Below are 10,966 nucleotides of genomic sequence, written 5' to 3' on the forward strand. Positions count from 1 at the left end.
GGGACGGCAAAGGATGAGATGGTTAGACAGTGTCATCGATGCAACGAACATGAAGTTGAGCAAACTTCAGAGGACGGCGGAAGACCGGAAGGCCTGGCGTGATCTGGTCCATGGGGTCACGAAGAGTCGGACTCGACTGTGCGACTGAACAACAACAAATTTCAAGTCAATCTTTAGTGCCATACAATAGCTCAATCTCCTATAAAAATTAATTCAAACATCTGAAGTAAATGCTGACAGCCAATCTTTTACAAATCAGCTCCTTAGAGCCTCTTGACCGCTGCAGACTGTGCATGGAAAGTAAAAGCCCCATCCTGGGCAGAACTCGGCAAACTAGAGTGGGCATTAGAGTGGCTATCTGTTTTTCTTTTTAAGCATTGCAATTGTACGATGACCCTAGAGGTCCAGGATAAATGCCAAAGAGAACTGTTCAGTGAATTGTTGACATTTCCAAAGGTCACAGCGGACAGTTCCCTAACATAGGTTTGAGTCTAGTAGCGTCTCAGAAGCTCTGACCTGTATGGCCCAGGCTGGCCCAATCTTGTCCAATCTCAGAAGCTAAGCAGGGTGGGCCCTGGTTAGTATTTGGGTGGGAGACCACCAAGGAAGTCCAGGGTTGTGATGCAGAAGCAGGCAATGGCAAGCCACCTCTGAACATCTCTTGCCTTGAAAACCTTACAGGGTCGCCGTAAGTCTGCTGTTACTTGACAGCACTTTCCACCAAAGCCTACGTAAAAACAGCCACAAAGCAGAGATTTGTCTCTGTCAAGGCTCTAACGAGAGACTTAATACCACTGCACAAGCACAGCACACTCAGAATCTGAATGTGACTTTCTGAATTCTGTGTATTTTGAGATTTTGCTCGGAAATCTGGCTAGGAGCTGTACTTCAAAAAAAAAATATGGCAGCATTCCAATCCAGCAAGGGAAGGGCATGTACGGAAACAAGCGGACGTATCTTTAGACAATGCCCTGAATACTCCCATGCAATGCTCTTCTGGACTCCACTGAACTGGCCAGAGGCAGTTTTTAAAACTGGATGGGAATTAAGGTTGTTGTCCACAATGCAGAGAAAAAGCATCTTACCCCCCTTAACTCAGGCTTAAATGGGGTGTTATTCAGCAGCTTATTTTATTTGCCTCCATGTCATGAAAAGTCCCTTGGACTGCAAGAAGATCAAATCAGTCAATCCTAAAAGAAATCAACCCTGACTGTTCCCTGCAAGGCCAGATAATGAAACTGAAGCTCAAATACTTTGGCCACCAAATGAGAAGGGAGCACTCAATGGAGAAGACCCTGATGCTGGGAAAGACTGAAGGTCAAAGAAGACGGGGACGGCAAAGGATGAGATGGTTAGACAGTGTCATAGATGCAACGAACAAGAAATTGAGCCAACTTCAGAGAACGGCGGAAGACAGGAAGGCCTGGCATGATGTGGTCCATGGGGTCGCGAAGAGTCGGACTCGACTGTGCGACTGAACAACAACAACATGAAAAGCATCACTTCACGTGCCCATGTTCACACAGTAAGGCTCTGCTTAAAAGGGCAGGACCTTGTTGGGAATCCTAATGTGCCAGTAGATGCCGTGTGCAATTAAAGCCACAGATCTTACATCCCGTTGATAAATCTTAAGACAGTAATGTTAAGGATCAACAGGCCAAATGCACTTTTATCTTGTTTCTTTTTCTATCCTGCTCTTTCTCCAAGGAGCTCAAGGAATGGTCCATGGCTCTACCTACTTATGGTTGCCAACTGGCCTGGAGGAAAATGTCCTGTCTCTTTAATAGAAGTTTAGTGCATGGAAACATGCAGCTGATGTTATCTACCTCCATGGTAAACAGCCTCTGCTAAAGGGACTGCATTTTTGTCCAGGCCTCTTGGCAACCCTGCCATTTTATCCTCACAGCAACCCTATGAGGTAGATTAGGCAGTGGGACAGTGACTGGTCCAAGGTCACCAGCATGCTTTGTGACAAACTGGTCTTCCTGGGTCTTCCTGGTCCTCTGTCAAAAGTGTGAACGCTACTGGGTTTTTCAGCTTGATTTCAAACTCCTAAATCCATCACCAATCCTAATTTGAATTAGAAGAATATGTCTTTTAATTTATCCCAGAAAACTGAAGTTTGGAGAATTTACTTGAGAATCAATCCTCCCCGACCAGGCAATGTTCTTGGAACTGCTTTCTTTCATTTTGTCAATGCTGTTCCTCTTTTAAGCACACCGAGTCACCCCAATGACACTGATTGGCAGCTGCACAGATGACTCTTCACACAACACATAACCAGCTAGTGGAACTCACTGCCACAAAATACAGCATGGCCCTAGCTTTAAACCAAGCAATCACATAGTAGCAACCCTCATTGGACTGTACCCCATTTCAGACTGCAAATGGTGACTCATTTACTTGAATGCTGTCTCTCCGCAGTCTAAAACTCTCTGCATGCAGAAGAGTAGCAATTCAGGGGAAAGGCTCTGCGCCATACCAGTTCTGTAAAAATGACAATATTATCCATCAGAGAGGTAGATGGCTGAAAGGAGGGAGAGAAGGAAGGTATGAGTGTGGCACACAAAAAGCATCGCAGAAGGCAGCTGTCTGGGCTGAAACAGAAAGCAACAGGCGCAATCCACCAGGAAAATCTCCTTTGCCAGATCCATTGGATGCATTTCCATGCATTCATGCTGCTCCCATTTTGCAATCCCGAGTCCTACCTCATTGTTTACCGGAGACCTCTGCTGTCTGCTTGAATTGCTTTGGAGGGGCCATGGCTCAGTGGTAGAGAACCTGGCCTGAATGCAGGCAGTCCCAGGGTCAATCCCCGGCATCTCCGCCAATGTTCCCTCTAAACTGTGGAGTTTTGTGAGCAAAAATTCTACTTTGTGAGCTACTGGCATTAAAGTTGTGAGCGAGCGATTTGGCTACTGAATAAATTAGTTTGCTCTGGAGCCGTCCTTCCTGAGCTAAGGCAAAAATCTGTGAGCTGGAGGCTAAAAAACTGTGAGCTAGCTCACACTAACTCAGTTTAGAGGGAACACTGACGCTGGCTGCAAGAACTAGCTAGTAGTAGGTGATGGGAAAGACCTCTGCTTAACAACCTGGAGAGCTGCAGCTAGTCTGAGCAGACCTTGATGGACCAATAACCTGATTCAGTATAGGGCAGCTTCCTCTGTTTGACGCTTGTCATATTTTGTAATCCGCCTTGAGTGAAAGATGGGCTTCTAAACGAAGCTCACCACCATAACAACAGCTTCCCGGTGGATTCCGGTGAGTCAGCTGTGTCAGTCTACTGCCCCGCAAATATAAAAAAATGAGTCCTGCCGATTTACTGTGATTTACCAAATGCTCATTATGTAGTAAATCAACTAGTTATTTAGTTGCCACAAGCTTCCTTTTCGTAATTCCTCGTGGACTAGGCCCATAATGCTGATCCTTGTTGCGGGGGCGGGGGGGGGGAGATACCTTTTGAATGCTCCTCCTTAAAATAAGGGATTGGGGGAGGGGGTGTAGAAATTTGTGACTAAGCATTTGCCAACAGACACCCAGACCCTCAGAAGCATCACAATTCAATTTCAAGAGATTTTTCAGACTAAAAATTGAGAAGGGAAAGTCTGCAGTACATTTGGGTTGGATCCAGACTATGGCTGCAGTCACACACACACACTAAATCATCCACTTCCAATCCGCTTTCAGTGCGCTTTCCAACTGGATTTTATTGTGTGAACTGGCAAAATCCAGTTGGAAAGTGGACGGAAAGTGGATTATTTAGTGTATGTGACCATAGCCTATATATTTTATCAGTGAATATGAACTCCTCCCCCCCTCCACATCTCCATGAAATGCCGCTCCTGGGGGCTAGGGATTGCCAGAAATAACATGCCTCTGTGGAAATTGCCGGTTTCATCTGGATCTGACTCATTATTACCTCTCCCGAAGAGCAAAGAAACACATTGAGAGCAGTGTTCCCTCTAAGCTGAGTTAGTGTGAGATAGCTCAGAGTTTTTTAGCCTCTGGCTCACACCTTTTTGCCTTAGCTCAGGAAGGATGGCTCCAGAGCAAACTAATTCATGCAGTAGCCAAATCACTCACTCACAACTTTAATGCCAGTAGCTCACAAAGTAGGAGTTTTGCTCACAATACTCCACAGTTTAGAGGGAGCATTGAGAATTAACGCACACCCTTCCATAGTCTCGGCATCCTCTCAGAGACCTACGGATTGAATATGCGCAGGAAGAAGAGAGATGCGATCAGGGATTATGAAGTTACCAGCAGCACCAGCAGTCCTTAAAGAGAAGGGCCTTTGAAAGCAAATGCAGAGCCGATCAAAAATCATCTACGGACAGGTTCAGGCAAACGTCCCCGGCTGCATCCGACACAGCAAAGTTTAAAAACAAACAAACAAAAAAAGCCGCCCAGTACTCACATTGATTTTCATTTTGCTGTCTTCCCCTAAACTTCTCTTAGTCCATCACTTAACCACACACTCCCAAGAGGCAAAAAGGAAAGGGGGGGAGGAGGAAGGAGAGTGGTGGGAAGTGAAGTCTTGCAAGGTTTGTTTGCAAACCTCGCCAGTCTAATTGTCTCTGCAGCTCTTGCCCAGCTTGGGAAGTAGGGGTTTTTTTTGAGTGAAGTGAACAGCCCGGGGATGGAGTCGGGTGGGGTGGGCGGGAGAGAAGGCTCCTCATTTACATAGTCTGTTCTCTCCAGAGTTGCCATTGGCCTGGCCTTATCAGCATGCAAATGAGGACATGACAGATGGCTCTAGGGTGGCCTCCCCTGTCAAGGGAGAATTAGAAAAACAAACGAAAAAGGCTTCTTATCTTCACACCCACGAAAAATGCCAGGAACGCGGCGCAAGAGGACGAGCCTGCTGGGTTTCCCTGCACTGGGAATCTGGATGGACGTTTTGAAGACAATAAACCAATTAAACAAGAACGGAGCGTTGAGCGGGCTGGACTAGAGGCCCAGGGCTCACTCTGGCCTACCGCCCCCCCCCCCCCCCCCATGAGCTCTATGCAAAACAGCAGACCCCAGAGGGGGAGAGTTAGTTGCAATGCTCCCTCTAAGCTGTGGAGTCCTGTGAGCAAAAATTCTCCTTTGTGAGCTGCTGGCATTAAAGTTGTGAGCGAGTGATTGGGCTACGGCATAAATTAGTTTGCTCTGGACTGGAGCCAATCCTTCCTGAGCGGAGACAAAAATGTGTGAGCCGGAGACTAAAAAACTGTGAGCTAGCTCACACTAACTGCTTAGAGAAGAGAAGAAGAAGAGATTGGATTTATACCCCGCCCTTCACTTGGAATCTCAGAGCGGCTTACAAACTCCTTTCCCTTCCCCTCCCCACAACAGACACCCTGTGAGGTGGGCGGGGCTGAGAGAACTCTGACACAAACTGCTCTTTTTCAAGGACCGCTGTGCCAGAGCTTGTGACTGACCCAAGGTCACATCAGCAGGTGCAAGTGGAGGAGTGGGGAATCAAACCCGGTTCTCCCAGATTAGAGTCCGCACACTTAACCACTACACCAAACTGGCTCTCAAACTGGCTTAGAGGGAACAGTGGTTCGCTGACATATTGTGTTAGGGCTGGCCATGAAACTCAGTATTTAACATATTGTAAGAGGCAAAAAGAGAGAAAAAGAAAGGGGGACGGAGATCCGGAAAGAGCAAAGCTGGACAGGTCCATGAAAATGAAATACTTCCACTGGGGGCTGGCTATTCAAATTGGCCATCTGGTCTCCCTGGCTGGAATCTGCTGCTTAATCGCTTTTTAACGTCCCTCGGTTATTGCGCAACGAGTCTCTGGTTCCTTTACCCCTTTTCTTTGTCTTGGCTGTTCCCCCACCCCCGCCTGAATGAGTCCTTCCTCTTTTAATTCCCCCCCTTTCTTTATTCCGCCCCCCCCTCGCAGAAAACTCTTTCTGAGAATAAAATGTGTGTCTTTTAGGAGAAGCACCATTTAAGAGCATAAAGTGCATTCCTTTCAAGGGCCAGCGGTGGGAAACTGAAAGTTGTGTTAGATGTGGGCCTATGTTCATTTTTTAAAAAATCACATTATAATCCATCTCTTCCTTCAGAAAGCTCAAAGACGGGACATAAAAATCCCTCCATTTTATCCAATGTGAAGTTGGTTAGATAGTCAACTGGCCCAAGGCAAACTAGTGAATACCAATGGCTAATAGGGTTGCCAAGTGAATTTGTCTTACCGGTGGGGAAGCCTCGGCGGGCTCCGGGAGCCGTCCCTTGATGTGCGCGCGCGCCGCCAGCACATCACCGGAAGTGACGTGCGACATCGATCACGTTGAAGGCGTGGCCCCGATCATCAGAGGGAAAACCATAGAGTTTTCCCTCCGACGATCGGGGCCATGCCCCCAACGTGATTGACGCTACACTGCGCTTTGGGGGCCCATTCCACAGCGGCAGAAATCGGGCCTCCAAAGTGGGGATTTATCCGGGCCCACTTGGCAGCCCTAATGGCTAATCAAGTTTTTGAATGAGGTTTCCAACCCCCAGGTGGGGCCTGGAGATCTCCCACTATGACAATCCACTTCCAGATGACAGAGATCAGTTCCCCTGGAGAAAAGGGCTGCTTCGGAGAGGAGACGCTATGGCACTGTACCATGCTGAGGTCCCTCCTGTCCCGAAACCCCCGCCTCTCCAGGCTCCACCCTCAAAATCTCTAGGTATTTCACAACACAGAAATGGCAACCCTAATTTGAACCCAGCCCTCCCCTGTCAAAACACCCAAACACTTGATCAGCGATAGGAAATTGACTTTCCCACTGATAATTAACCCACCGTGTAAACATCAAGTACCGGCCTCAGTTCCCTGCATTTAAAGTGTTGTACGAATGAAAAGTTATAAACATTAAAATGCTGTAAGGCCTCCGCCAATCATTTCCACCTGGTCCATAAAACATTTGGCTATAAACTAATGAAATACCTCACAAGGTTGCCAGAAAAATCTCCAGATTCTCTCCATTTCATCTAAAGAAAGAACTATTTTGTCCTTCTAGCTGATGCTGCCTATACTGAATCAGACCTTTTAGTCCATCAAAGTCAGCATCCCTTATTCAGACCCGCAGCAGCTGGCCAGGATCTCAGGGAAAGGTTCTTTCACATCACCTACTGCCTGTGCCTTTTAACTGGAGATGCCAGGGGACTTTCTGCATGAAAAGGCTCTTCCACTGAGCCTTCCCCCACTTTCTCAGAAGAAAGTCCCTGGCAAGTCTGTCGGCCTTTCTCAGGAATCTGCTCTGGTACAGGGCCGACTTCCTGCAATAGACGTGGGGGGAGAACGAGGAACCTTTGGGTCTCACCCACCCGTATCCTCTGCATCCCAGAAAACTGAACAAATAAATCTCATTTCTCTTTCGCTTTCACAAACAGCACAGCAAGATGTGTGTGCCCCACAGAAATTCCCAAGTTCTCCATAGAGCCTTCCCTACCACAAGAAATAAAGTGACCAACCTCCAGGTGGGACATGGCCATGGCGTTCTCCCGGAACTACAGCTGATCCGCAGACCTGACAGGGGTCGGTTCCTCTGGAGGAAAGGGCAGCATTGGAGGGCGGGCTCTTTTGCAATGTTCCCTCTAAGCTGTGGAGTCCTGTGAGCCAAAACTCTGTTTTGTGAGCGACTGGCATTAAAGTTGTGAGAGCGATTTGGCTGCTGCATAAATTAGTTTGCTCTGGAGCCATCCTTCCTGAGCAAAGACAACGATGTGTGAGCCGGAGGCTAAAAAACGGTGAGCTAGCTCACACTAACTCAGCTTAGAGGGAACACTGGTTCTTTGGCATCGTATCCCGCTGAGCTCCCTCCCTTCCACAGACTCCACCCTCCCCAGGCACTGTCCCCAAATCTACCAGAATTTCCCAAGCCGGAGCTGCTGGCAACACTCCATGAGTCTGGTATAGGGTTGCCAGCTTCCAGGAGGGACCTGGAGATCTCCCACTATTACCATGGACGTCCAGATGACAGAGACCAGTTCCCCTGGAGAAAATGGCTGAGGGTGGACTCTGTGGCCTTGTACCCCACTGAGGTCCTTCTCCCTCCCCAAACCCTCCCCTCCCCAGGCTCCATCCCCCAAGTCTTCAGGTATTTCCCAAGCCAGAGTTGGCAATCCTAGAGAGTCGGTGTGGTGTTGTGGTGAGGAGCAGAGGGCTCTGATCTGGAGAGCTGGTTCCCCACTCCTTCTCCACGTGAAGCCCGCCGGGTGACCTTGGGCCCACTGCAGTTCTCTCAGAGCTCTCCAGCCCCACCTACCTCACAAGGTGCTTGTTGTTGGGGAGATGAAAGGAAAGTGATTGTAAGCCGCTTTGAGACTCCTTAGGGTACAGAAAAGCAGGGTATTAAAAAAAACAAAAACCCCTCTTATTATTTTTCTTGGGGTCACCTTTCCCACTGCACTAACAACAGCAACCAAAAAGAGTGGCCCAGCTCTGTGAAGAGGAGGGAATGCTTTGAAAGTTTAGAGGAAACAGCATCGCATATGCATGGCCTGCCATGCTGCTTTCCAAGAGGCTTGGAAGAGAGGTCCAGGAGGACAGCTGCTGAGTCTTGCAGCGGAAGTCAGCAAGCCCATGCAGTTCCCAACCTTCAGCTGAGGGTGTTGCCCCTTTAACATGACGGCCTCCACTGAACTCAACGAGACTTGCTTCTGAGTAGACCTGCAGGGGCTCAGTCTGCATGTAGATTGCTTTATGGCTCTTGGAACTTATAATGCCGGAGCAATTGGTTGAACATCAATTGGACTGAGTAAACATGGTTAGAATCCTGCACTCCCAGGCTCTTATGCATTCCCACAATAATTTAGGACGGTGACACATCAACGGGCATGATCCAGCCAAAAGTTCAGTACTTTTAAATCCTGTTCGTTTCTATAGGGGAAGATATTTCAGTCCCTGCTTAACTTTTCTGCCCCTGAAACCCGAGGGACTGAATAGTGCAAAAGCTTTGCCCTGGATTGCATCCTTCGTGATTTGCGGATGAGTCGCGTAAAAGCTAGCCTGCTTTTTCACCAACCCCAGCTGTTAAAAAGAAAAGAAAAGAAAATTACCACTGCCCAATGGGCAGCAAGATAAAAAACAGTCCAGTGGCACCTTAAAGACTAACAAAACATATCTCAGCTCAAGCTTTCACGGTGCCTCTGATGAAGTGAGCTCCAACACACAAAAATGTATGCTGGGATAAATTTTGTTAGTCTTTAAACTAGATTTGAGTCCAGTAGCACCTCAGAGACCAACAAGATTTTCAAGGTATATCAGCTTTCAAGACTGTAGTGTATCAAGCCTGACAAGTCCAGACTTGCCCAGGGACAAACGCAGAGCTTCATGACTAAAGACAATGGAGTAAGAGGATCCTAGCCCCGCCAATCGGGAGGCTAGGTTCCTGGCCGAGTAGCCTATGGGACTCTTGGCCACTGTAAATAACCTATTGGGAAGTGGGGGGGTGTTTTGGGTGGCGGTTTCTCGGGGGATATAAGCCGGCCTGCGAGCCGGCCAAGGTGTCTTGTTCCTGACTGAATAAAGTACGCTTTGCTGAATCACTCTCCGTCTGCGTACTCTTCAGAGACTCAAAGTTCCCTTCGTCAGATAGTGTCCCGCAATCTTATGAGCCGATATGACACTGGAATCGAATCTAGCTGTTCTACTGCAGACCGGCACAACGATGCTCTGGAACTGTTAGTCCTGAAGGTATCACTAGACTCTGGCTATATCTTCTTACAATCCCGTCTTTCCCATCCCTATCCCTCCCTTTCTCTGAGGAGCTCAGGACCCTTTGTGCATGGCTCTCCTCTTTTCCATTTTATCCTCACAGCACCCCTGTGAGGTAGATGAGACAGAGAGAGAAAGAGAGAGAAACTGGCCCGAGGTCACCCGGCGAGCATCACATCAAAGTGTTATCTGAATCTGATCACTACACCACACTGACTCATTTCCCATTATGACTTTGATACCTTGTCTCTCTTTTCCTTTCTGAAACTAACATGAAACCACTGATGGTAGAAGAAGAGTTGGTTTTATACCCTGCCCTTCACTACTCGAAGGAGTCTGGGAGCAGCTTACAATCACCTCCCCTTCCTCTCCCCACAACAGACACCCTGTGAGGTAGGTGGGGCTGAGAGAGCTCTGAGAGAATTGTGACCAGCCCAAGGTCGCCCAGCTGGCTGCATGTGAAGGAGTGGGGAATCGAACCTGGTTCTCCAGATTAGAGTCCTGCCTCTCTTAACCACTACACCAGACTGGCTCTCTAGCAAAAATGTGTCAAACGACTCAAAGAGAATTTCTTCATCTTTCCCTCCCACACAGACACCCCCATGCTCATGAACTCAACAACATAATAAACAAATATAACAAAGAAGATGGGCCAAGGCAAATGCATACTCTGTCCTGTTTGTTTTCCAGCACATTTGTTATTAAATAATGCGGGTTTCCTCCCAACACTGACCCCCTGAACCTCACAGCTCGGAAGCCAGAGACCTACCTTGGTGAGAACGAAGGGCCCACTGTTTCTATCCATCGTTGCTCCTAGTAACTGCGGCCACTTCCTTTATCATCATCAACTCTCACTCTGGTACAGCTTGGTTGTGCAAAGTCTGAGTGTGCCAGGAACTTTCTCAAGACAGACGCATCCGCTCATTGCATTCTCCAAAAAGTATTCAGAGGGCTGAAGGAAAAAAACGATAAAGGGAGTTTCTAGGGCAGCCAACGCATGCCTAGGTAGCCGAGGTCAACATTCAGAGAAGGCTTTGGGGTTGCAAAGAAGCAGAATCCTCCTGCCTGGTCGAAGCCTTTCTGCAGACCGCCAGACACAGGAAAAAAATAAAAGAGACACTTTTTGCTTTGCTTCATCTTCCTGTAGTTCCTATTTTAGACAGCTGATAGGAAGAAGGGCACAACTCTCTAGCTGCAGGCTTCTTGCAAGAGCGTGGAATATGGCTGGCTTTTAAAAATGTGGAGACTGCTTAAAAAGAAGAG

General features: G+C 48.0%; 1 protein-coding gene across 1 annotated transcript in view; it reads right to left on the reverse strand.

The window, feature by feature from the left end:
- Window positions 1-10,545, reverse strand: part of CASS4 (Cas scaffolding protein family member 4) — a 62,359-nt gene extending 51,814 nt beyond the window's left edge. The window contains exon 1 of the mRNA XM_015413666.1: window positions 10,473-10,545. Coding sequence (XP_015269152.1) covers window positions 10,473-10,508 — 36 coding nt within the window. The 5' untranslated portion in view covers window positions 10,509-10,545. The remainder of the gene's footprint in view (window positions 1-10,472) is intronic.
- Between the last annotated feature and the right edge of the window lie 421 nt (window positions 10,546-10,966).

The sequence above is a fragment of the Gekko japonicus genome, unplaced genomic scaffold, assembly GCF_001447785.1.
Source record: "Gekko japonicus isolate JY-2015 unplaced genomic scaffold, Gekko_japonicus_V1.1 scaffold529, whole genome shotgun sequence".
NCBI classification, from domain to species: Eukaryota; Metazoa; Chordata; class Lepidosauria; order Squamata; family Gekkonidae; genus Gekko; species Gekko japonicus.